This window comes from Drosophila simulans, chromosome 3R (assembly GCF_016746395.2).
Source record: "Drosophila simulans strain w501 chromosome 3R, Prin_Dsim_3.1, whole genome shotgun sequence".
Classification (NCBI taxonomy): domain Eukaryota; kingdom Metazoa; phylum Arthropoda; class Insecta; order Diptera; family Drosophilidae; genus Drosophila; species Drosophila simulans.
In genome coordinates this window covers 8039897-8066020 of record NC_052523.2, presented here as the reverse complement: position 1 = coordinate 8066020, position 26124 = coordinate 8039897, and the positions used below count along the sequence as shown (strand labels likewise).

Below are 26124 nucleotides of genomic sequence, written 5' to 3'. Positions count from 1 at the left end.
TCGTTACCAACCTGAAAAAAAGTGTTGTTTTCAAGCACTTATTTATCGATAGCCGGCCGCAGACGTTTTGCAGCACTGTTCTTTAGTTTTGCTTGGACAACCCAAATGTTTTGTTTCCCGGCGCAAATATGTCGAATTCCGTGAATATATCAGTGGAAACGACGTGCGAGAACCAGATACGTGAGATTGGCTACGATGGCACCGAATTGTATCAGCCGTATGTGTTTCCGCGAGCCAGCAACCCCTCTACTCAAAGATTAATTGGGTTCTGTGTCTTTTTTTCTCTTTAGGCCGCCGACTTTGTCGGAAAGTCTGGCGAAATGTGCGGCGCGCATAGATTTCAGCAAGACGTCGCTGGACGACCTCAAGAAGGAGGAGAAGTCAGCGGCGGCGGCCGCCGACGAGGACAAGGACGCCACTCAGTTCCAAGAGAGCCTGTGGCCCTGGGATGCGGTGCGCAACAAGCTGAAGGATGCGCTCACGGAGATATGTGTGCTGTCCGATGTGATCTCCATTGCCAAGGACAAGCGCTATCTGGTGCTCGATCCCCTGCTAGAGGAGGCTGACGACACCAAGCCCATTGTGCAGGTGTACAGCCGCAAGAAAGCCATCTCTCAGGCAGCCCAAGTTCTCCTCAGTGGCGCTGAACGCCTGCGGAACGCGCACAGTGAGCAACGCAATCGCAATGTCTCAGATTTCCACATAGAACTACTGCGCCTGCGACAGAACTGGCGCCTGAAGAAGGTGTCCAATGCGATTATCGGGGATCTCAGCTACCGCACCGCGGGCTCCAAGTTTGGCATGAGCGGCACCTTCGAGGTGACCAAAGCTGAAGAGACCGGGGATGAGGACACCCCCAGCTCATCCAACAGCAGCAGTAGCACCTCCGGCAATAATGGAATGCAACTTAAAGCCAGCTCCGCATTGCGAGTGATTGTTCCAGCGGAGCTGCAGGGTGTCGCCTACATAAAGGTGATCACACAGAAGGATCAGGAGGATTTGTGCACCGCTCAGCTTAATCTGATGGGCCACGGACCCAATATAACAGCACAGGTGGGTGTCTGGCAGAAGACCCTGGAGTTCGCCCAGAATGTGCTCTTCTGCAAGGAGCTATTCGCTCAGTTGGCACGTGAAGCTATCCAACTGCAGGCACCAATTCCACATGTGGTCATCGGCAACCAAATTCGCGCCACTCTGCTGCCTAACATCCAACTTATTATCTCGTTATGCCACTCAACCACCTTCGATTCCAGCCAGCCGGCGCCAATTAACGATCATGACCATGTTCTGGAACACTCGCTGCATCAGCTTCTGCGCGAGGTGCACTACAAGAACTCACACCATCCCTTTCCCCATCCGGCCAGTGCACCACTGGGACCCACTAAGAAGCGCATGCTAGCAGGTCCGATGGCCGCTGATCGGGAAACTTTGTTGGACATGACCAAGTCGCAGACCATACTCGAACAGATCATCGCCCAGGCGCAGCACATTTTCATGCGCAAGCGAACACAATATGTGCTCGATACGCTGGCCAGGGATGTGAAGGATCCGCAGATAGTGTCGCATTGGAACGCCATGAACAGTCCCACCATGTCGTGTGTGAAGATCAACATTGTAACGCACGGCTACGATGCCATTGGACGCACCTCGCTGGTCATTCACGTCAAGGAGCGCTCTCTTAAATGCATTTGTCGCGATGGACGCGTTATGCGGCTGTCCTACGAGCCGCAGGAACTCCGCGACCTGATCCTCTGCCAGATCAACTCTCACCAGATCTCCTGCCTGATCAGCCTAGCTCGCTGCATGTCCTGGACCGTGCTGTCGAACAGCAACCACTTGGGTGTCGGCAAGGTGGAGCCGCTGGGAAATGCCAGTTCCTGCCTTCTGGCCTCTCCCAATAGCGATCGCATGATTGCCGTTCAGATTCGCTGCGATCCGCAGATAGATGTTAAGGTTTATATAGCGAGAAGTCCACGACAGGACTTCTTTCCCAGTCCACTGGTGCCGGAAAAGCTGTGGGAGAATCTGGGTGGCACATTCAAGGAGGTGAGTACACTTTTGGAAAGCAGACCGGAAAACAGAGCCATTAATTTTGATTCGTTTCTAGGTGAGGTTCGACAAAATCGAGGGCAAGAGCTTTCTCAACAAAATGGAGTTTCTGATGGCCTCACTGACCAGCAACACGGCCTGAAAAACCTTCACATGCATCCCCACTAGATTGTAAATCGATTTAGAACTCTGTTTTAGCAATTAATTAAAGTAAAAAGAGTTGTAATTTACATACGAGACTTCTCTGCTATTGTAATGTTTAGACATAATCTATATCTTGAGGTGCTTTCAGTTCAGTGCATCAGGCTGTAGCTGACGTTGTTCTTCCACAGGCGTGGCTGGTAGTTCACAGACTCCGGCGACATATTGCGCTGCTGCATGATGGTGAAGGTGTCCTCCAGGCTGACCACATTGGCCCGATTGGTGCTCTGCAGAGAGAGTGAGAGTTGTGTGACCTCCGTACACGGATTACTTCCTAATTGAACTCACCCAGCGCTCCAGGTCGCAGAAGCTGATGTTGTAGTTCTGACCGCGTGGCTGCAGTGTCAGCACCTCCATCTGATCCGCCAGTGGTTGGGCCAGGCGCAGATAGAGGCCACGGTTGGTGGAAAACAGGACGGGCACTCGCTTAGCTGGCGCTGATCCTGCGCCCGTTCCGGCACCTGGAATCTGCCGGTAGGTCGGGCAATGATTGAGCGTGGTCACCGCCTCCTCCGGCAGCTGTGCATCGCTGCCACCGCCGCCCACGCCGCCAACTGTCCGCATCAGACCCATGCAAGTGTAAAAACAGGACGCCACCTTGCCGCATTTATGGGTTTAGTGGCCGTACTCGATTTACTGATCTCGCTAGCAGCCGACGGATGAACTTCGCTGTATTTGCATGGTTCCACACACACTCCTGGTGAACCTATCGATTTTGTGCAGCGCCAAGCCCAACGTCAACACGCTCCCAGTGTCCAGTCGCTGTGTGTATCCAGCCCCCACCATTTGTATGGGCCACAATCGAACGGACGGTTGCCCCGACAACCTGGTACCACCAGCACACCCGTTCCCTGACCGCTTGCTGGTGTTCATTCATTAGCCATGTGCGTGTGCCGGACCAATTGTCTCAGCCAGAGCCCAGCCAGATAGGCAGATAGCCAGCCAGCCGGCCACACGCGTTTCTGCAAAATTGTTCAATTACCGCCAGCGGGAACTGAAATCTCTTTGATGATGTATGCAATCAGCAGGATTGGCTCCAACTGGTGGTGTTGTGATTGCAAATAGCAGGCCATTATGGATGACCAAGTGGATGTTGTGGCTAAATCAATGCTCAACTGTCACTATTCACCGAAAAATAGTTATGATCACCTACATAACTTTAAATTAAAAAAGATATCTTATAGATACAATTATTAAAATAAAATCTTAGTTTAAAGATTCCATTTTGAAAACCAAAACGCTGCTTTTTCTTTACTTTTTACAAATATTGTTTTAAAACTTTATTTCATTTTTATATTATATTGTTGTTGTTTTGTTTGTGTTGTGTACTTGTAAATTGTATAATTAACACTAAAATACTTATTTAAACATATTCCATATTCAATCGGTTTTTTGTTTTGTATTCCCTTCATATTTTTTCTCGATTTTTCCGTGTTACTTTTTGCCATTTTTTTGTTTTGTTTTTATTATTTGTGGTTGTGGGGCGACTTATACCTTTTGTTTACTTAATTCCGCTCCATTACACTTATATAATTTTTTGTTTGTTTGTGGTTTATATAGATCCAGCAATTGAAACGCTCAAACCCAAAGCGTTAGTAAATAAATTTAACTTAGTCACTATTTAAGTTTTTCGCTTGCATTCCATACTATAATTTAGATATAATTCATGCAGCACATACTATAAATTTCTTCACTCCGCTCTCGATCGTATTATAAATTCCGACACATTAAACATATACAATATTTAAAATAGACTTTTCCATTTTTCTTGTTTAATTAATTTATCAATTGATTTGTGTGTGAGTGTGTAGTTTGTGGTGTGTGTGTGTGTGTGTTTGCTCCAAAGAAATTAGTTTCTCCGTGTATATATTCCTTTTGATTTGTTTATGTTGCTGGGCTTATAGATTAGCTTCGATTCTAATGCTACTATATGGGTTCGGGATCGGGTTGGTTGGTTGGTTTCTCTATGAATGCTAAGTGTGCTGCTGTATCGCTAAAAAGGATGCTAGCACAGACATATACAATGTGTATATATTAGATTTATTTATATATATATATATATATATATATATATTATGCACTTTAAGACTTTTGTTTGTACAGCATTCAAGTTAAGTGTGATATTTGAAGTAAACTTTTCATTAGGTTATGTTTTCTACAATTGGTTGCTGCATCTGCGCTGCTTTTCGCTTTACGAAATATATAATATATACTTTTATATGCATATTAAACAGCTAAATCTTATAGTTATGCGCGTAGCTATTTTGCAATAAATTAGTGCATACAATAGGCTACATCTGTATCGGCTTCTGCTTCTTTCTGTCTATATATAATGTTTACATATAGCTATAGCATTCCATATAATTTTCATTCGCCGCCCTAATGCACACACAATGCCCGTGGTGAGGAAATCGAAACGAGTGCAAACTGCCGCCGCTCTCCAAGGTGAGGAAAATCGCGCATATCGCATTGTATCTCAATGCTCATGCCATACAAATGGTATTGCTCGCCGTTGGAAGGAACTTAAATAACGATTTTCATTTTAGTTGTTTGGTTAAAATATATAAATACATACGAACGCATATACACGACACAAATGGGTGAGACATAAAGACACAAAACAATACAACAAATACGTTTTTCGAACAATCGACAACGAAACAAACCAAACAAACAGACGGCAGACTGAATAGAGGCGTTTACAATTTGTACAATTAGAATTGGAATTAGAATTGAGAATCGAAAACGTATAAAATTTTGGGCCAAGCCAAACGATCTAGACAAGTTCAAGATGAGTGCACGTGAATGAGTGTGGCTGGTTACAGACTATCTCCATATACAAGTCCAATAATGCTAACTATATACTCAACTAGGTATTATGCATATCATTATAATTATACCATTTATATGCTTGCTTTCGTTTTGCTGCCTTGCTATGAAAAAAAAGGAAAACAATTGATCTGCGATTATGTGGTCTGTTGTATCGGCTGATTTCTACATGAGCAAGTGAATCGAATGGTTATAATTGGGATCTTGGGAGTTTGCAGTCAGGTGAGTGCTTGCAACAACTAAACTAAACACAAGGCTCACTAAACTTGTTGCATACATGTTTAACATTACTTTAAGCACACAGACGAACCTCCGCAAGGCGAACTATATTCGTAGATCTAGTTCGACTTACTGATGCTCGACCGCATTTGTTTGTTCATTACGATTACTGTTTTTGTTGCTTGGTTTTGTTTTCATTACTTTTCAGTATTATCTCAAGTTTTGCCGGAAAACACGTCCATTCTGACCACTGGCCACTGCCCAGCTGCGGCCTTCTCCTGAGTTCCACTGCCAATTCTTTACGAGTTAAAATTTCCGATCGAAAATTAAAGTTAAACATAGAATACAAGAACGAAACGAACTAATCTAAAATCTACAGCGCGAAGTCCAGGACTAAGGACGAGTGACAGTGGCAGTGGCCCGTTTGATCCTTTCACAATTTTACATTTGCTGTTTTAGTCTATTATATTTAAGGGCTTTGCTTTTTCGCTTATTTTTTTTTTTTGCTTCGCTTTTTCTATTTCTCATACATGCGTTAAATGTTAATTACTTTATGCTTATGTATCAAGGATTTCTACTACCGCGTTCTTATTTGCTGCGTGTTGTGGTGTTGCGTGTGGTCATCGCCTTCAGAAATTGTTGTTGCCATTGCTGAGCAGATTGGAGGCGGCGGCCCCAAGAGCAGCAGCCGCAATGGAAGCGGCCGAGGAGCTGCCCGCCGCCGATCCGTTGGACGCCGCAGCCGCCACCACAGCTGCCACAGCGGCTGCCACCGTGTTGAGATGCTGCTGATGCTGCTGCTGCTGCTGTTGCTGGTGATGTTGTTATGGCATAAAGTAGTCCGGATGATCTGTGTCTTTCTCGAACCGCTTGGCCTCCTCGTGCATGCTCTCCTTGATCTTCAGAATGGCCGCCGATTCCGTTTGATCGTTCTCGCCGGGTCCGCCGAATCCGCCCAGATTGTAGTCACCCATGCCGCTGCCAGAGTCTTCGCGCGGCGTCCCAGGTCCTCCGTTGGCCGGCGAGTTTTTCATGCCATCCAAACCGGATCCGTCCGGACCGCCGCCGCCATTAAGTACGGGGCCCATTGAATTTGGCCCGCCGCCCATCGGTCCCATTCCGCCGGGACCTCCTCCGCCACCGCCGCCATCCGGCCCTCCGCCCATCGGGAACTCGGGTTTCATCAGGGCGTACATGCTGTCGCCGGGTCCGCCCACTGGTCCGCCTTGCGTGTTATCCTGCGGCGACGGCATTATGGGCGTTCCCGGTCCCGGCGGTCCATTCGATCCGGGTCCATAGTTTCCTGGCGATGATGACGAGTACGCATTCAGTGGCGCCGATGCGTTTGGCTGCCATTGCGGCGGTCTTCCGCCCGCTCCGCCCATGCCCATGGGCGGCATTCCGCCAGGTCCCGGTGCCGGGCCGCGCATTCCTCCTGGTCCACCGTAGCCCATCGGTCCCATGCCGCCAGGACCGCGTGGCGGATTCATGCGCGGATTCATCGGTCCCATCCCTCCGCCTGGCCGTGTCGGATCCATGCTGTTGGGCATCATGGGCTGGCCGGGGGGTCCATTGAATTCATTGCCCATGCCCTGCATACGCACGCCGGGCCGCGGTCCGCCCGGGTATCGGGGTCCGCCCATGAACGGCGGCTGGCCTGGCATCATTTGCGACGGCGGCGGCTGCGGACTGGAGGCGTGCGTCGGCGGCGACGGCCGCATCGTCGAGTTCGGGAAGAAATTCGGCCCCATCGGTCCGCCGGGACCCATTGGACCGCCATCGCCGCCGGGTGGCATCTGTCCCAGGGGACTGGGCGCTGGTCCACCAGCATTGTGGGGTCCACCCGGTCCAATTCCATTCACTCCGTAGCCGGAGCTAACAAAGCCGTAGTCGTGGAAGGCCTTGGCCTCCGAACTGTGATCGCACTGATCCCGGCGCTCTGGCGCCGCACAGTACAGGTCCCAGAAGACGCACCACCAGGTGTGCAGGAATCCCGGCGGCTCGCCCAGCGTTATGTTCTTCTCCCATCGGATCTCCGAGAGGAATGTCTGTGCCGCCTTCTGGGCGCCAACGTGCAGCAGATACTCGTACACGTACAGGGCCAACTTTTCGCGGGCCTGGGCGTCCGATGGAACCGCCGATGTCTTTGATTTGCCGTACATTTTGTGTGTGTGATGTTGGTTGCTGGCTGTAGTTGCGTTTTGTTGCTGCTGCTGTTGTTGTTGATGATGATGTTGCTGTTGTTGTTGCTATTGTTGCGCTGGGTAAGGTGGTTTTCTGAACTCGGAGTTTGGGTTTTCTCGCCTCTCTTTCGTCGCTAGTTCGCTTTTTGTCTACCGACTTCGAGCGTATTTAAATTTTTATACTTTTTTTTATGTACTTTTCGAGGCTCTTGCTGTCTTGCTGCCTCCTCTTCGGTTGTTTCAGCTTCAGCTTCTTCGTCGTCGACGTCTTCTTCTTCTTCCCTTTAGCGGCTGCTGCTGTGCTGTTGTTGTTTTTTAATTGGCCGCGCTTTGGCTCACGCAGCCGTTCTCCGCCGCTCTATTACTTCCACCATTTTTAATAAAATATATATTTTTGCGAATGGAGAATGAAACGCACCGTGGTCTTTACTTCTGCCTTTACTTTTCCGATTTTACTTAATAAACTTTTTAGCGCGCTCTCGCCGTACGTGTGTGCGTGTGTGTGTCGCCACTTCTTCGTTTTACCGTTTATTTTTTTCAGGTATTTTTTTGCCTGATTGTTGCTGCTTCTTCTTGCACAACCACTAAAAACAGAAAAAGAAGAGCAGAGGGAGAGAGAGAAAAAGAGAGCATGAGTGAGAGCGAGCGACAGTTCGTGTGTATGTGTGTTGCAAATTTTCGTGAGCCTGTGTGAAGTGCGCTGTGTTCGTGTATTTGTGTCAGTGTGTGCGACCGTACTTGCGTGAGTGCGAGAGAGGGAGCGCGCGCATTGTCGACAAAACGGCACAAGTGCCACACTAACCGTCAAAACTTTTGTACCACCTTGAATATTTTGTTAAAAAGTTTAATAAATAAAATCAAGAGTAAACAACTGGCGAATGTTTTATTTTTAATTTAACCCTTTAATAATCTATTTAATGACGTAATTCTATTCTTCTATATTTTTCTTTAAACACCATGAATCGTAACTAAATTAAATTTGAAATTAAGAGGTTCTCGCTTTTACTGTGGTTAAATCATTAGATAAGTTTGGCTTATTTTAATTATAAATATAACTATTAACTGCAATTATTAAGGGGCCAACGACCCTCACAAACTATATTAATAACCATGCAGATTTGAAACATAAATCTTTTACAACTTTTGACTGGGTATAAAAAAAAAATTAGACTAACAGAGATTTAAGTACTTCATGTGATCGCTTTCGCTGACCAAGAGTTTGTTATAGCTGTATTAAAGGTAACAACTTTATTTCTATTTGGTGGAATACTTTTAGAATCCACGTTGGTGGATTCCCTCCTCCCTCGTTCCACTCAGGTGAGTGAGGAACAGACAGTGATGCTCTTGGCCTCTCGGCTTAGTACACATTGTACACAGGTAGGTTGCTACCTAAAAGCCTAAAGGCCAGCGGGCAGCATAGTCCGCCTGTCAGTCAAACAGACATTCAAATCAGAACTCGTCTCCGGAGACTACGAAACGGGGCCCCCAAAATATTGGTGGCACTGTGCGGGAGCGAGCGGGTACCAGTGGGGTTGGGTGGGTGGTTGATTTGGCTGAGTGACAGCCCGGAGAGACAGGGCGCGTGGCGATAAGGTCAATTGGCTCTGCGGACAGGTGCATCAGTTACTAGGCACTATCGGCTATATATCCAATGGCTGGGAAAACTGTACGACCGATTTGAATGCGGTCGAAGGCGAACTCAACTCAAACTAGCGAATGTACACAGAGAGCGAAAACTATGGGCTGTCAGCTGTTATCATTTAAAACAGAAGGTGTTATCGGAATCTATTATGAAACCAGGTGGCGAAACTATTTGAGTGCCCAAACCTGTGATCAACGACGAAGCCCAAGGGCTGAGTACCTAAACTTGCAGTGTGGCTGCTACAAAAAATACCGGTCCATCTCTCCCTCTCTTTTGCTGCCGCTGCCTGCTAGCTCTGCTGGCGTCGCTGTCGGCATGTACAACAATAACAAAAAATATGAGTAAAATCTACATTAGTGCCGATATTGCTGCATTGTTGTTGTCTAGTTGAAGACGTCATCAAATTGGGTACGCGGGTTTTCTCTCGCACGTTCTACTTTTTGCCACACACTCTCGCACACACCACACGCACGCACACTCGAACGCACAGCTTCACAGATGGCCGTTTGTTGATATTGTTGCTGCTGTTGCATACGCACCTTTGTTGTTTACTGTTGGCTTTGGCTATCTGTCGTTTTGTGAACGCCCTAATACTTTGAATACTATTATTTTGGCGAGTGTCGTGTGCTGCTGATTGCAATTTTATCACAAAATCAACAAGAAACACAAACACACAATTCGAGAGGCTGCTGCTGCTGCGCTCGCGAAAGAGAGTAGAAGAGAGGCAGAGAGAGCGGGAGCGAGTGCGAGAGCGGCAGGGCGAGAGGGAGGAGCGATAGCGAGAATACGGAATTTTATTACAATCATTGATTTTTCGTATTCGTATTTGTATTAGCGGCTCCCCGGCTCTTCACATGTTTTGCGCGCATACATATAATTATTTATTATTAAACCGCGCGCTATTTTACTTCGTTTTTTTATTATTAGCTTTTTGCACCAATTCTCTTGTATTTATGCGCCTGTGTGTGTGTGTATGTTTATTCGCTTTGCATGGATGTGTGTATGTATATGTTCGTGTGTTTTTAATTTCTTTTCTAAACACACTTTTTTGCCTGCCGCCGCTGTGTTGTTGCTGCTGCTGTAATTTTTGCAAGTTTTCTCTTCACACGCCTTTCATTCGCCGTGCGCTTTGTCCGTGTATTCGACGATTGCTTTTACTGCCTGTTCGGCTGCTGCTGCTGCTGCTTCTTCTTCCACTAAAAATCGGCTCTTTTTTGCCTGTACGAAATTTTCACAGAGAGCTATTGCGTTGAAATGCATTTTAAATTGATGTCATTTCGAAAGCAAACACAACGTTCACATTTTCACTTTGATTGCAAATAAATATTAGTTTGGTTAAATCGTTTAAACACGGCAAAATCGTATAAATATTTTTACTGCTACAAGTTGCGTCGTCGTCGTCTTCGTCTCGTTCGAGTGTGACCGTTTGCCGAGCATTTAAATAATCCGCTGCGAGCTGAGAAACGCACTAAAATTTACTAAAAGCACGCCATTTGCAGTGCTTTTAATAAATGATTATTAATTGTTTGGGTGTTTTAAAAGTCAAGCAGTAATATTTATTATAAAGAGCTGGGAGAATGTGTTTAAATAAGCAAAATTCTATTAAGGTTTTTAGAAAATCGATTAATTATGACAGAGCTGCCAGCCTGCTGAAAAAAGCTCATTTGGCGTTGCCACGGTCGCCTAAAGGTGTCTGGCAGCGTAGTTGGCAATTTACCAAGGAGTGCACAGGAGTTCGCGGATAAATTATATATTTAATGTTAAAATAGTACGCCCTAATGATAAAGAGTTCACGATTACCTCAGTTGCCAATGGGTAAGTTGCTTGCTTGCATTATAGACTGCGGTCTTAGCCTAAACTGCTGGGCGGGGACTTACAAAAGCCGGCGAATTTCCATGTATATGCATATTTACATTGTTGTTGGCCCGCAACTGCAGTGCTGTTAGGTTAACAGCGGCAGTGTGACCAGACGCCCGTTTGTTTATGTTTGGGGCTCGCAAAATAACAGTGTTTGTTCAAAACGCATTCAGTGCGCAAGAACCTCCGCTTGCCGCCAAATGGAAACCCCCAAGCGAAGCAATATTGAAGACATATCCGAGGCATAAACAGTGCTGAGGTTTAGTGCAACTGCAACTGCTCGCGATTGCGCTACGTGCGCTGCGGTTTTCTGCTGTTCAAAGTGCTGCAATTCGCGCGATTTCCACGCCATGCAGTTGGAGCAAATGGACTGTTGATTGACTGGCACTCGAGAGGAAAGCGGATTAAACGGCTTTAACAGTTAAGTTCGAAAATGGTTGAATGCAACAATGGAACGTATTTACTTCTTTGCACTTACAAAACGAGCACGTGATGACCGAATTTTAATGGTGCCCCCCCTCACCAAGGCACTTTAAACCATTGAAGTTTTTTATAGTTAAAGAGTTTCGCCTATTTTGCATTTGGTCCTTTAGGCTGCCAGTTTTCAAGTGTCGAGTCTGTTGGGCATTCAAATGGAACATTTAGATTGCACCCCTTTTTTCTTTTTATTTTTCAAGAGACACCCCAGAGGGCAATCGTTTACCAAATGAATAATGTCGCTTTGGCAGCTACCGACCGATTCACCATTTTGTCAACTTTTATTTGACACATTTTATTGGGCAAATCGCTTGCCCGGTAATCCCTTTGCATTACTAATTCTGTCAAAATCGAGGGCGACATTTCCCAAGGGTCGCATTTCTCACCCGTTCACTCTAAATTCGAATCGAAATCAGATTTTTTTTTTGCTGATGTCGGTGTGTTTTGTGGCTAGGGCTTCCAAACTCCTGTTGACTTTCGCATACAAACATTAGTTTTGTGCACTGTTGGCGAATTGTGGCCCCCAGTCCCCCAAAGTGCACACACACACATACACACAGGCACACCCATTCGATGGGCCATTCAATTAGAAACATTTCGAATCGGCAATACTGAGTTGCATTGCTTCCAAGGACTGAAGCATGCAGCATGTGCAGCATCTGCAGCTGTCGCCATTAGTGGAAAAGTTGCTCCCCCGTTGGGACCACAAATCTGTATTAATTTACGTTTAATGTGCTGTGCGATAATCCAAGTGACTCATAACTCTGTGTAATTGAATTAAGCTTTAATTAATGGCATTAACTTGTTATTTTTATTCCCCCCTAACTAATTGCTTGGCAATTTAATGCGCTTTCTGCACATTGATTAACGCACACAGGGACACACGTGGAACAATTGCAGCAGAGAAAGGTAGAAAACGGATGAATGGAATGGCAAACTGATGATGGTGCGAGTCCTTTTTTGTTCGTCACTTACAGTAGGACTTCCCTAAAGAGTACCTTGAAGTTTTGACCATTTTTAGTTGCAACTTATAGAAGATCTTAAGGCTAGAAAAAGACAGTTCGAAGCTTTAATTCTTTCCCAAGAATACAACGAAGGATGCACCCGTTCCTCGATCCTCTTTATTATTATTCAATTAAGTGGGACTGCCAGGAAAATCCCCTTTGAGCAGTCCGACTATAGTATTTTTTGCGGATTAAGCGCATGAGAGCGAATAATTTGTGTATGGGGATAAGTACCTACTTTCCGTTGGACCTTCACTCGTGCCTTGTATCGTCTTGGTGGAGCAGCTGCAGCCGGATTTTGGCATCGCACTGACGCAAGCATATTTCAGTGGATCGGGCCACGTGAAGGGATGCGGTGTATGCGGATTGTCGGGTGCTGTGGTCGTTGCCAGTCAGGATTTATGAAGCCCCGCACTCCGGTGGCAGGCGTATCCGTTTCCGATTCCGCCTTGCCTTGCCATGCCTCATACTCCTTGCCCCCTCGCGTCTGCTGCTTCCGCCTTTGTCGTCTTGCAGCACAAGTGCTGGCAGTATTTTCAGGTTGCTGCACTTGTAATTCAATTGCCTTGAAAAGCGGCAACGGGCCAACGGCTGCATTACAATCTCCGCCCTCAACGAGCTGCTCGAAGTAACATATTAATACCCTGTGTGGTGGTGACCGGCATGGGATTACTTTAATATTCGCAAAGAGTCAAAATGCCTTGTTCGGAAACCCTTTAATAAGGAATATGCGTGACATATATAAGACCTTTAATGGTTTATATATCTCAAGTAAAGGGAAGCTGATGTTTTGCCCTTAAAAGTAGGCCACATTTATTCTATGCCAAAGAAGATTTTCTTTTCTTTTTAAGGAAATTGTGCACAAATAACTATGCTATCTCCATTTCTCATCGGGGACATCCCTTGATTACCATCTGCATATACGCTATATGGCCTAATTAAGGCGCCGCAGACACAGTTAATTAACTTAATTTTGATTAACGCGCCAAAATTACATTTGAATATTTCATAAGCCACCGCAAACTGGGGAACTTTGGCCCACTCCCACACAACTTATTTATTCACACATTCACACTTTGGCCAACGCCAAGCGAGTCCAAAGTTGTGGGGGGGAAATGGAAAATGGGGGAAAACGGGGGAGGTTCCCGGTATATTTTTACAATTTTCATAAACGCATGAGCAGAGCGGGGGCTAAAGGAAAAACTTCCAAAACGCATACATCTCCCTGCAGACGGTGTATAGTTTAAAACAATGAAACCCATCCCATGAGAGACCTGCTGTCCAGGCTGGCCAGGATGTCCAGGTGCGCGGAGTCTGAGTGGAATTGTGTTGAATTGGGTCCCAAAAAAAAGCCGAATGAATTCTAAAAGAGATTCGGGAGAGGCGGTGCAGAGAATCCTTAAAGCATCCATGCGTGAAAAAACGCAAACTGCGGACGAGGAAATGTGGTGTCCAAGAGGATTACACGAAGGGAAGGACATACCGAAATATATATCGCATTTCGGTAATGAAGCTCAGGACTCGTAAAACAACACTAAATGGAATATTTCAATTAAATAAAATACGTATTGAAATCTATGAAGCAATCGCATGATCCATAAGAATTGAAAATCAAAGAAGTTGGAAACAGAGGCCTAAAGAACTTATATGTTTCCACATCCTGGCGAGGTTCCAAGTCGCGGTAAATACTTGAATTTAGCATTCCCAGTGTGCCCACTATTTGTTGGCTCACTGTGGCCAGTTGTTTGGCGGTCATGCATGCATCCTTCTCCTGCTTCATTTAAAAGTTATTTAGAGCTCTGCCGATGACATCGCATGGGGACATGTCCTGCGGATAGCAAGGGGAACTCAGCAAAGGAGCCACATGGTGGAGAGCGCCGTGCGTGTGCCCCGATTATATTTGCATGAGTGCGTATTGAAGTCAGGACATGTCCTGCGGGAGGAGTTAAATGCAGAGTGGATCAGCAGGGCGGCGCTGGAGGATGGGCAGCAGGAGGGAGCAGCAACTGCGGGTATTTGGGCAGACGGTGACAGGCAAAACGAAAACATTGCGAGTGTAAACAAGCGAGACGTGCTGCAGGATGCGCAGGATACGGTGGATACGGTGGATACGGTGGATACGGTGGATACGGTGGATAAGGCCGCTCGACGTGCAACATGCAACAATAGCATTAAGCTCGCAGCGGAATCTCATTTGGAAGACATGCAAAATGCGCCGCATTCTTCTCGCATGCAAAGTGGAATGGGTGTAAAATTGGTTCTGGGATTGCGATGCGGAGCAGGGACATGGACATGGGCATGGGCACCAGCGGAACTGGCACCAGTTGGCAGAAGTCGTGCAGACCGCAGACAAAAGTTGCCTAGGCTCATTTCGTGCCCCCCAATGGAGCAGCCCTGCTCCAATTTACATAGTTGCAACTTTTTCGTTGGCATTAGAAGTTCGTTATTTGGTTTGGTAGCCAAGGAGCGCAATTCAAATAGGAATAGAAAGTAATCTAGACAATAGTCAGGGGGCAAAAGTATGATTGTTATTAGTTTTTTCTACCATCAGATATCTAAACAAGAAGTTCTATAATAACTTTAAATAAAGTCATAAACTAAAGTTAATAGTTGCATGTTAAACACACATATTAAATTGAAGCTACCTCAAGTTGGTGCTTTAATTAAATTAAACACTATTCCGCAATAAATTGACCATTAAGTTTGCATTTCCATTTGCACCATTTAAAACTTAATCGCTCGAAGCATTTGCCATGTTTGTTTTGATGCAAATGAAAATCAGAGTGCAGCGTGTTGCAGCTTCGCAGTGTCGAAATAAATCCTACGTTTGTTTGTTGCCGCTTCTGATGCTCACACACTTTGCATTCCCATTTAAATGTACGGCATGCAAATCGCAAAAGGGTTGGAATGTTTATGCAAAGTTCGGGGGGCGTTGCACTTAAAACATTTGAATTGTTATAATTTCCATGGTAATGCTCGCTTTGCCAAATGAAATTAGTGAAAATATTTTAATTGCTGCATGCGGACGCTGCGAATTATGCAAATGCGGCAAAAGGCAGGAAAATGCTGTTGCAAAATATGGAAACTCGGTGCCATCCGCTTTGTTTGTCTAAACTTAAATGGGTTTTTGGCTTAGCACGAGTTACAGTTGACTTTGGCTTTGGCTTTGGCCCACTTCCGTCAGCTAATCTCCTTGCCCGCCCCCCTCCTACGCCGCCCCTCTTGGCTTAATTAATTTTTAAGACATCCTAGGTGGAGGCCAAGGGGTGACCGACTTGAGTGGCAGCAGAAGTGTGCGGGTGACAGCTCAACCGGAGTTGCGCATACGCCGTGTTGGCCGACATTGCACCATGGGCTGACTTTGATTAATTGGCTTAGCGTTTGCTTGTGTGCTCTGCTGCACTGCTAGATAAATTACAGGATGCGGTTGTGGACACACACTCGTACAGCCAGCAGTTGTCTCATTAAATTCAGGCGAGTCTTGCCAAATTCAATCGCCCCAAAAATGTCCAACCAGTTTGGCACACTCTGTTGATCTTAGCTGAATGCCCAGAGCCACCTAAACATTGGGCCAAAAGTTGAACTGAAGTGTTTGACATGTTCTGGTTGCCATTTGGCTAGAAGTCAGCCCAAATACCATGCATGCAGAATATTCAGAAAAGTTTGCATTGCGTGGGCGTGGCAGAAGGGCGTCGAGGCACTAGCGACTTGTCAAACTTAAAACTCGTTCTTTATGCGAACTTTGTGCACTTTTCAATTGATGTGCAACTTAAGAGAAATGGTACGACACTGGTAACCATTTTATGTAATATGTGGATTATGGTTATGTCCTTAAAGGATCTGTGCTTTCATTTTTAATCGGCTTGAAGTCGTTTTGTGATAAAATGAGGAAATATATTTAACTTTTATTATACCCGTTACTCGTGGAGTAAAAGGGTATAGTAGATTCGTTGTTAAGTATATTTAATCTTGATTGTTGTTGTTAAGTAAAGGTATATTTAATGTTAAGTAATTGTTAAGAATATTTAATCTTGATCAGGATCAATAGCCGAGTTTATCTGGCTGTGTCCGTCTTTGTTCCCAAGATCTGGACATTTATGCGGACGGACACGTAGGCCAGATCAACTTGGTTAGTGATCACTAATATATATACTTTATGGGTTCTAAGAAGCTTCTTCCTATCTGCTACATAAAGCCTATTATATCCGAGTAACGCGTATAAAGATTTCATATTTTAAGTGGTTCCAAGGGCTCTCAATTTGAGCTTGTCGTAAAGCTGAATCAGTTACACTTATGTGTGTTCTTCCCAGGGCTTAAGCTTTCTAATCTGGAGCTGCAACAATCTGTGCTCAAATAGCAGCATAGTACCCAAACCATTCCATTTCGCATCCATCAACTCGTCGTCGTCGGGAATTGAAAGCGGATGGAGCTGAGCTGAGCTGCCATCCGTGTGCAGTTGCTTAATAATTCATAAACATCAATCACAGAGCTCGGTGGCACTCGTTCGAGTGGCTGGATGAGCCGCCGCCTGGTCGTCCCAGCGGAGTGCATTCCTTCGGCGTTGTCACAGCATCTGCCTTGTTAGAAGGGCCTCGCCATATGCTCATCCATTCACCATCACTCCGCCCGCTGGAAATGCCGAAATGTGGGCCAACACTTTGCTGGCAGTGCTTTGGGCCTGCATTAGTAAACATTTTGTTGTCGTCGCTCGTCATTTGCTGTCATCAGTAGACAAGTCAGCACACAGCATCATCGGGCGATGCACTTGAGGGGCTGTTGCATCCAGGAGGGGGCGGAGCGGGGCACAGGCTGCACTGCATTTTAGTGCCTGTTGAATAAGAGAATTTAATGGCTTTTACGGGAATTAAAAGGCGACTCTAGAGTTGGCTTTCAACCTGCATTGCATGCAGCATTGCAAACTGCACAATGCAAACAGCAAAATGAACACAAACACACACACACACACAGCCAAACAAATAGACTTGCATTTGCATTTCGCTGACATTTGGAATTAATGATGCAAAATGTTTGCATGGCCAGGCCGCTGCATTCTTATCGCTAAATAAATATCACGCATACGCAGCGTTGTGCTCGCATTATATACCATTCAAAAGCCGCACAAACTTTATTAGCCAAGCTTGTATGCGGTTAAGCCAAAAAAACGTCGAAAACTGTGCCATTAAATTTAAGCCATTTCGAGTCGAATATAGTTTAGACAGATCAGCAATTAAAATTTCAGTTTAAATACATTTAAGTTTGACTTTTGCTGGTGCATAAATAAATAAAGCACAGTGTAGTTGATAATCCTTTAATTGATGTCATTTTTGTTATTCAATAATCACATTGTGCCAAATTTTCAAACATCTTGGCTTCCGTATTTCGAAAATCTAAAATCTAAATGCAGGCGAGTGAAAGTGAAAAGCTAATCAAGAAACAAGCTAATTTCGCTTGGCTTTTCTTCGCTTGCATTTCAATTTGTTTGTCAGCCAGAGCAACTCATAAATCACAGTAAAGCCCGTAATGCAATTGAAATCGATGTAGCATATGTGCCTGACTGGCTGCCAGGATGTAGGATGTGGGATGCAGGATGTGGCATGCAGGATGTGCTGTGTAAATTGTGATTGAATTCTATGTTGCAAGGACATTGTCCGTTGAGTTGAGATGCCTCGAGCACATCCAACTCGGCTAAACAATAGCTGACCACAACTGTATCTATGGTTTATCTTGTTTGTATGGCCATGTTTTCTATATCTCGCAGGACTATCTAGGAAAAATGTATAGCCAGCTGGCTAGCAAACCCCATTCCCCATTCAATTTACCCCTTTTTCACGTCCGCTATCTTTGCTCTGTCACCCGTTTTGTTGGCAGTAAAATGCAGTACAAAATCATTTCAAATTATAAACACGGCGTCGTTGAGGGTCCCTTTTTTTGAGGCGGGACACTAGCTACGTGTCCTAGTCGTGATTTCTTTACACCCCTTAGTTGAGGGGTGTATTGGGCTGCAGCAAAAGTAACAAAAATATGTAAAACTATATTATAATATATTAAAAAAGATGTGTTTTAGGCCATTTTGTGCATATTTTTAAGAGATTTAGGTATAAACATGTGCTAGCTAATGCTTTTAGCATATAATGTTGTACTAAGTAAGAAGCAACTTAGGAACTACTAAGAAAGAAGTGGAAGTGGTATCCCATAGTCGAGACATTCAAATTTGAAACTTTTTTATGGATTCAGTTTTTACTCGCACAGCAGCTGTTGCTGTGACAGTTTTGCTTTTTGCTACTGCTACTGCTATTTTGCTTGTGCTTTTGCTTTTTGCTTTTTGCTTTCTGCTGCTTAGCGCTTTTGAGCGGACGAACTGAGTGTTGCACGGACGCTTCGTTCTAATTCCACCTCGATTTTCCCTCCTCGATTTTCCGCCACGGAGCTGGCTTTTTTCGCTGTAAACTTTTGCAGTTATAATCTACTTATGAAGTAGGTAACAACGTTTTTATTAAGACTGGACCCCAGGAATGCAGACAATTTTCGTAGCTCTGCGAAAGTTTCGCATCAGCACGGCAAGTTTGTTAGTTTGAGTTGATGGAAAAATCTGGTTGGTTCATCAGAATATTTTCATTACGGCGACAAGTTTCGCTTACCAGTTTTGTTTGCTAGCCATTTTCATTTCATTCACAGTTTGTTTGCTGTGCCAATTATGAATTTGACTGAGGAGGTGGCCTCGTGGGCGGATGCTATATATTTGCATACATTTGATTGCCAATTTTCCATGGCATTCTGTTGGCAACAAACTAGCAGGGCTTATGGCGGCATTAAAGTGCTTTATGGCATTGCATTTCTGCTGGTTTATAAATAGGAGGCTTTGTTGCTGATTGCACAATATTCGTTTTGGGATCCGTGGATCCAGGCATTTCTCTTGATTTAACCCAATGCATTTCGACTGCAAAATCCCCATCGAGCATTCCTAATTCAAGAGCCAGCATCGGCATGCATCCTGTTCATCGTATTTCGATTTATTCCCTGCCAGTGGAGAAGTGGTGCACTCTGCAGCTGCTGAAACTAGTTGGAGTGCCCATCGAGGCATCTTAAGTCTGGCCGAGAAGGCATTCAAAATGGGGTAAAGATGGATATTCCCCCGCCTGTCCATTAGTGGCCGACTGCTAATGGACGTTAATAGGGCGTTAAATGGCCTAATTGCCGATTATGGCCCTCAGGCCAATAGGTAGCACAATATTTTGCCAGCCCAAGTGCTCAGCCTGCTTAAAACGCGATTTGCACTGAGAGAAAAACAAGTCATAATAGCAGGAAGGAAGCCTTGCGTTAAATTTGATAGTCGTTGTCAAGGAATAGAGTTGGGCTAATAATTTCAAAAACGAGTCAACTAGACAGCTTAAAAAATTTTAAATATTATTTTTAAATTTTAAATTGAGCGAAATGTCTGAAGTTTTGAATCAATTGAAACGCCAGAGGGAAGAGGATTCAACCAACGTTTTTGAGCCATCCAGCAAACGATTCAAGTACAAGCATCTGAATGACGAGATTAGGAGCAGCTGCAGCATTTCGTATCTGGAGGAGAGCGATACTCGGGGATCTGTAGAATCAGGATACTCGTCGGAACTTGGAGCCAGTGAAAATGCCTACTACCCGCAGAACCAGATGCTTTTCAACTTGCATCTCGAGCGGGAAATGCGCAAAAAATTAAAAATAATTTCTAGGGATAACTTAAATGTGCAAATATGATTTGAATTGAAATTTGTAACAATGAACCTTTTCAAATGGTTGACTGATATTTTCCCACCGTGTAAATTTCTTTGCAGTGGCCAGAGTTGTGAGCTATGGCCTGGCCGGCAACTGTATCCTTAAAGCCAAGTTAAGGCAGCTTTGGCCTGGCTTTCTCGCTCCCTTCATCCTGCTCCTCCTCCTCCTCCTCCTCCTCTTCCTGCTCCTGCTCCTCCTCCTTGCACTTGTGTTGCAGTGGCAGGCAAATTTTCTGCTCAAAATGCAATGCAGGGAATGCAATAAAAGCGATGCGAGAGCCACTAAATGGAAAGTCGCAGCAGCGCCTTAACTTAAGTGCAATGCTGCACTGGATTTGCAGGATTTAAGATTTAAGATTAAAGTGGAGTAATTACGGAGATTACTTAAACAAAAGCTGTGTTACAAACAATGTTTAAATAGCACTAAGTTAGTATGAAAACTACATATTTCAGATAGAGTTTCGGGGTAAATGCTTGTTATTTTTGGAAAGTATAATAAACAAAGTTATTGTTGCCCACTTGTATAATTCCAGTTGCAATATACTCTTCGAAAACTATGAACATGCGGCCATAAACAGCGAATTGAGTGCCTTTTTAGGTTCGTCAGTGGGCGCTTTAAATGTTTTTCATGTTTCATTTTTCAGACGTGTTTTTCTACATTTTTTTTTTTTTTTTTTTGCTTTTTGGCCAACTGCCAAATTGCGCGGTGTGCGGAACACTTCGCAGGACATGGCTGCTATTTCTAGCACCGCTCCGCCATTGAGTGGGTGGATGTGGGGCAGGAGGATGAGGAGATGGAGGCGGAGGTCACTGGCAGTCGGGAAATGGCCAGGGACGCCGTGAATTGCTGCCTGTCTGCAAATTGGCCTGTCGATTTTGCGGTGCAATTACATTTAATTTGGGAAACAGTCGCACCGAACTATTTTCAGTTCTGCCTGACGAACCGAAGGCAATTAGCACCGATCCATTGTCCTGTCGAGACCGTTTCTTGGCAGGATCTGTCGGTAACGACCAGGGAAAGTGAATTGTCTGCACTGGGAGAAAGAACTGGTGAAAGTGTAATATACTTACTGGACTTAGTAATCTTCTTACGAGAGTAGTTTTAAAGTAAAGTGTGTTTATAGTTATTCTAAAAACGAATTTGTTAAATTTGTGACTTAAATTAGAGACGTTTGTGTTATAGTTTTTATAGTTAACATCTCAAAGAAATTAAATTATATAGTGTATTTTTGCATAGTGTACAAATGGACATGAAATTAGAAGTGCAAACTGAGGAAAGGGGCATTTTTCTGCCTCATAACGTAGCACACACACACACATCATACTCGTATACCCATACCCTTTTTGGGGCGCCTCTGTTTGCATAGCTGGTTTCTCTATTTTTGCATCCTTGGCAAGAACATCAGCCAACAAAGCGACTGAAAAACGAGAGCTTCCATTCAAAGTAGTTGTGGTTGTGAAAATACAGAGATGCCAAGGAGAAGCCCACACGATTCGTAGGCCATCCTTCCTCCGCATTCGACACCTCCCATCGTTTTGTTCGCCCCCAAGGAAAATGTTTTCGTGTGTACAAATTTGGCAACAACTGGCGTTGGAAAGTCAGGCGAAATCGAGGACGAAGTATTGCAAATGTGTGGATTAAGCCCCAAATGGGTCAGCAATCGGCATTCGATTGGCTCTGGCCGAATGCAAAATTGATGAGGATTAGCTGCTTAAAACACTAATTTCATGTGGTTAGTCAGTTTAGCCAAATGCAAATGTAGTCAAATATGAATGGTAATAGGCACTAAATCTTTATAGTTTCATTTCATTTCATTTCCCCGCAATGTCAACATTTGTCTGCGCCATTAGCAATGATGGCAAACTTCTCATTAGATCACCTTTTCGGTGGTCACGCCACCGATGCAACCAAACCACTTCACTCAACCGACTAACAAGTGTCCACAAAGAGTTGAAACCATTTCGCGTTTGTCTTTGCCGGCAGCCACGAACCAACCACCAACCAACAACCGCCAGCTCCCAGCCACGAACTGCGATCCGAGTGGCTAGGTGGCCTAAACGTGGCGCCCACTTTCGGCCCAGTGAAAACTCAATTCAATTTCCGCCAGCGAGACAGCTGCACATTTCCACTTGAGCACTTGCATTTATCGCCTGTCGAACCATCATAGGATGCTACCATCTTGCCAGCCTCGCATCCATGGAGCACTTTTATCCAACTATTTGTGCGGTATATCGCACCTGTGCGAGATGCCTTTATGGCTCGGCTGGAGGCTCATTTAAATAAGCTGTCAGTTGTGCCTATTTAAACGAATGCGACCAAACTATCAGGAGGAGCCATTAAGACCGCCAGGCAAGGCACTTTCCATTTTCCTGTTTGGTCTAGACCAGGCAAATTTCAACTTTATGGCTGTGTATTAAAATGAAGTCCACATTTTAAAGTTTATATGCAATTTAAGAACAAGTTACTCAATAACAATATACCCGAAATAAACACAACGTGTTAAGTAACTTCTAAATAAGCGAGTCATTGCAATAAGTAAAATATATTCCAGTTTTTTGTCCACTGTACACCACAGTGGAGCACAGCCGCCGGAGTTGGGCAAACACAAAGGCGGCAGCCAAGACCCACAAGGAAGCACAAGAACAACAATGGAAGCAGCCCTTAACTCAACCTCAATGAGCTGCTCAGACCGTTTCGGTGGCGTATGAGTAACGTGCGGCTGGGGGCGCCGGTTGTGGGCGGATTTATATAGCATAACTCCGGGGGCTACTTGTTGGATCTTCAAATATTTATGAAAAGTGATGCAAGTTTTTACTCAGCAGCATTGCAGTGGCTGACTTGCCACAGCGTCACACTGATGAAAAAAACTATGCTACTACTTACTTTCTATCTCAGGATATACTTTGTAATTCAAATAAACCTACCCCAGCTTATTATATAAATATAAATATTAAATATAAAATGTATGTATAGCTTCCTGTTTTCCATTATTATATCACTTCTTTTACACACACATATTTTTTCCGTACTGCAGATGCACTCAAATCTTTGGATATTTATTTGGCGCCGGAAACTTTCCTTCCTGCTCGTCGTGTCTGGCCTGGTGCTTCTCGGCCTCTGGACATGGGCCATACTAATCGATACGACAGCCGCAGCACAGCCTCCTGCCGCCCAACTCTCCAGTTCTGAGCGCCAGCAGCAGCAGCAGCAGCAGCAGTCCACGGGTTACCAGCAGGTGCACATCATCCAGAAGCTGATCGAGCAGGCCAACCGGGTGCTGCGAGCCGAGCGGCTCAAGGATAACGCCGTCGAGAAGTCGCCATCGCCAGTCCAGCGGCTGGGAAACGTGCGATTCCTGCGACCTACACAGGCCAAGAAGGCGCCGCTGCCCATTTCCGAGAGCTTCCTGTTCGAGCAGGAGCGCCTCAAGATTCTGGAGCAGCAGCAGCGCCAGAGAAACGCCGGCATGGAGGAACTGAACGCCAATGCCGAGGACGAGCGAATGCTCAGTTCGGCGGAGCGACAGACTCAGTACGAGCATGAGCTCCAGAGGATGGGCGTGCCGGTGGTGGCTGGCATCGGGCCGGATGGTCCGAGAGCTCCCGCCGAGCGTCTCGTTCACCTGGACCTGAAGGGTGCTCCGCCTAAGCTAAGCTTTCTCAAGCAACTGCTGCCCGTGCTACGGGCATTGGGAGCCACTGGTCTGCTCATAGAGTACGAGGACATGTTTCCCTACAGCGGAGTTCTTCAGCCGCTGGCGGCGCACAATGCCTACAAGGAGGACGAACTGCGGGTAAGTCTTGAAATCTTCAGGCAGAGATATATCTAATATATGTTCTTCTGCAGGACTTCCTCGAGTGCGCTGCCCTCCACGGGCTGAGCGTAATGCCCCTCGTTCAAACCTTTGGGCACATGGAATACGTCCTCAAACTCTCGGGCTTCGAGCAGATGCGTGAGCTGGCGGAGAGTCCACAGTCGATTTGCCCCAGTCAGCCACAGAGCATGGCGCTGCTGGAGCAGATGCTCACCCAAGTGATCGAATTGCATTCACAGTGCTTGGGTCAGGCGACGCCCGCCACCAACGTTCCCGTAGCACAAATACGGTTCACCCATATCCACATCGGCTGTGACGAGGTGCAGCGCATGGGCGAGTGCACCAGCTGCCGCCAAAGGTTGCGCAGTGAGCTCTTCCTCTCGCACGTGATAAGCATGGCGCACTTCATCCGCCGACAGTGGCCGCATCTGGGTGTGGTTATCTGGGACGACCAGTTGCGATCGATGTCCCTCAGCGAGCTGCAGCACTCGCAAGTGGGCAGCTACGTGGAGCCGATGGTGTGGGTGTACGCCAGTGACATATACCGCTTCATTCAGCCACAGCTGTGGGATACCTATGCCAAGGTCTTTCCCAGCGCCTGGACGGCGTCGGCTTTCAAGGGAGCCTTTGGTGAGAGCTTGTTGGTGCCGCCGCTGCAGCATCATCTTGAGAACAACATCCGATGGCTGGCAGTGATCGCCAAGGAAGGCGGACGCTTCTCAAAGGGATTAAGAGGTCTGGCACTGACCGGATGGCAGCGGTACGATCATTTCGCAGTACTCTGTGAACTCCTGCCGGTAGGCATTCCCAGTCTGATGACGTCGCTGTCGACCGTCTCCAAGGGCTACTTCAGCACTAATCCGCGGGACAATGAGCTGCTGCGCGTGCTGCAGTGCGTCTTCCAGCCGGACAGTCGGCGATCGGGTCGACCCTGGCTGGAACTGCATCCGAATGCCCATCATAGTCAGCTCTTTGCTGTGTGCAACTATCCGGGTCACCTGGTCTTCAAATATGCCCTGCGCCTGTTTGACAAGCTGGCCGAGATCCGACTCTATTTGCAGCAGACCCGGGACCAGAGCGCCTGGCTCTCCGACTACAATGTGCGGCACAACTTCAGTTCGCCGCTGAGGGTGCGCGAACTGACTGACAGGACGCCGATGCTGATCGAGGAGCTGCGGGCGATGGCGCGGGAGGCGCAGCAGCTGCTGTGGGAGGTATACGACGAGTACACGGTGACGGAGTTTGTGGAGCAGCACATTTATCCCACCATCGAGGCACTGCAGCGCCAGTTGGCCAGGGCGGAAATGCTGCTCCAGCGACGCACTTGGCCACAGAGACCACTGCCTCTGCCCTTGAAAGTGCAGGAGGACATGGGACTGGTGACGCATCAGCAGGAGCAACAATGAGAGGCGCCAGGTGAGTGTCCTGTTGGCAGTTACCTGCATAAGTATACCTGCAGGTGTAAAATGTAATGCTTAGTTCATACCATTTAACTTTTAGCCAAAATGAGCCAATTGGCCTCGGCCCAAATATGAGTTAATTTGCTTTAATGGACTAATCGCCAACTGGCTGGCAGTTCCTGCTCCGGATCTTAGTCTACTCGCATAGTGATGGCGTTCGAAACGCCCAAGCCCAGCATCTTGTGGCTTATAAGCCAGGATAATACGAATGTTAACAGCAGCAGCGGCTTCTCGGCCCAAAATCCATACATAATGGTAGCATTAGCCACTTGTAATACTAATAACATCAAATGTTCATTTTTTCTAGACTACTTTGTAAGCAGCGGCTCAATTATACAAATATAGAACATATTCATACTGTAATAAAAAATAAATCAAACAACTTTTATTGCCGTCTTCCAATTGAACGCATTTTTAGTGAAAACAAGAGGGTATGCCATAGTCGAGTTTCCCGACTATCAGATACCCGATACTCAGCTAGTGTGAATGAAAATCGATAGAAATTTACAAAACTAATAAAAATGGGAAATAATCCTGATCCTGATCAAGAATATATGTATATACTTTTTATGGTCGGAATCGCTTCTATAAAAAAGGTAATTAATGGCATAATTCTTTCGGAAAAATATTTGTA

The 26124-nt window shown here is 45.8% G+C and overlaps 5 protein-coding genes across 7 annotated transcripts; 3 read left to right on the top strand and 2 right to left on the bottom strand.

Moving 5' to 3' along the window:
* Window positions 1-42: 42 nt before the first annotated feature.
* Window positions 43-2279, top strand: LOC6727608 (mediator of RNA polymerase II transcription subunit 17). The gene is made up of 3 exons (XM_016175525.3): window positions 43-217; window positions 291-2046; window positions 2108-2279. Exons 1-3 carry the CDS (start codon window positions 129-131, stop codon window positions 2189-2191), a joined length of 1929 nt encoding a protein of 642 aa, XP_016034199.1. The 5' UTR covers window positions 43-128; the 3' UTR covers window positions 2192-2279.
* Window positions 2251-3374, bottom strand: LOC6727607. The gene is made up of 2 exons (XM_002102950.4): window positions 2539-3374; window positions 2251-2477 (listed from the first exon to the last, which is right to left on the bottom strand). Exons 1-2 carry the CDS (start codon window positions 2821-2823, stop codon window positions 2343-2345), a joined length of 420 nt encoding a protein of 139 aa, XP_002102986.1. The 5' UTR covers window positions 2824-3374; the 3' UTR covers window positions 2251-2342.
* A 205-nt stretch (window positions 3375-3579) lies between these two features.
* On the bottom strand, window positions 3580-10583 carry LOC6727606 (single-stranded DNA-binding protein 2). The gene is made up of 2 exons (XM_002102949.4): window positions 9663-10583; window positions 3580-8065 (listed from the first exon to the last, which is right to left on the bottom strand). Exon 2 carries the CDS (start codon window positions 7458-7460, stop codon window positions 6123-6125), a length of 1338 nt encoding a protein of 445 aa, XP_002102985.3. The 5' UTR covers window positions 7461-8065; window positions 9663-10583; the 3' UTR covers window positions 3580-6122.
* Window positions 10584-10797: 214 nt separating this feature from the next.
* LOC6727603 (hexosaminidase D) lies at window positions 10798-25892 on the top strand. 3 transcript variants are annotated; one of them, XM_016175527.2, is made up of 4 exons: window positions 10798-10938; window positions 23251-24009; window positions 24063-25446; window positions 25531-25892. In XM_016175527.2, the coding sequence occupies exons 2-3, from the start codon at window positions 23251-23253 to the stop codon at window positions 25434-25436; spliced, it is 2133 nt and encodes a 710-aa protein (XP_016034197.1). In that variant the 5' UTR covers window positions 10798-10938; the 3' UTR covers window positions 25437-25446; window positions 25531-25892. The 3 variants fall into 3 exon arrangements, with proteins under 3 accessions (XP_016034197.1, XP_016034196.1, XP_016034198.1); XM_016175526.3 differs by lacking the exon at window positions 10798-10938 and adding an exon at window positions 11145-11400 and having other exon boundaries at window positions 25510-25892; XM_016175528.3 differs by lacking the exon at window positions 10798-10938 and adding an exon at window positions 11147-11400.
* Window positions 19146-20247, top strand: LOC6727604. Its single transcript, XM_002102947.4, has one exon. It carries the CDS (start codon window positions 19893-19895, stop codon window positions 20196-20198), a length of 306 nt encoding a protein of 101 aa, XP_002102983.2. The 5' UTR covers window positions 19146-19892; the 3' UTR covers window positions 20199-20247.
* Window positions 25893-26124: the final 232 nt, after the last annotated feature.

Coding starts and splice junctions, on each gene's coding strand:
- LOC6727603 (XM_016175527.2), top strand. CDS start 23,251: ATGCACTCAAATCTTTGGATATTTATTTGGCGCCGGAAACTTTCCTTC. Junction 24,010..24,062: donor ACAAGGAGGACGAACTGCGG/GTAAGTCTTGAA, acceptor GTTCTTCTGCAG/GACTTCCTCGAGTGCGCTGC.
- LOC6727608 (XM_016175525.3), top strand. CDS start 129: ATGTCGAATTCCGTGAATATATCAGTGGAAACGACGTGCGAGAACCAG. Junction 218..290: donor GGCACCGAATTGTATCAGCC/GTATGTGTTTCC, acceptor TTTTCTCTTTAG/GCCGCCGACTTTGTCGGAAA. Junction 2,047..2,107: donor TGGGTGGCACATTCAAGGAG/GTGAGTACACTT, acceptor ATTCGTTTCTAG/GTGAGGTTCGACAAAATCGA.
- LOC6727607 (XM_002102950.4), bottom strand. CDS start 2,823: ATGGGTCTGATGCGGACAGTTGGCGGCGTGGGCGGCGGTGGCAGCGAT. Junction 2,478..2,538: donor TCTGCGACCTGGAGCGCTGG/GTGAGTTCAATT, acceptor CTCTCTCTGCAG/AGCACCAATCGGGCCAATGT.
- LOC6727606 (XM_002102949.4), bottom strand. CDS start 7,460: ATGTACGGCAAATCAAAGACATCGGCGGTTCCATCGGACGCCCAGGCC.
- LOC6727604 (XM_002102947.4), top strand. CDS start 19,893: ATGTCTGAAGTTTTGAATCAATTGAAACGCCAGAGGGAAGAGGATTCA.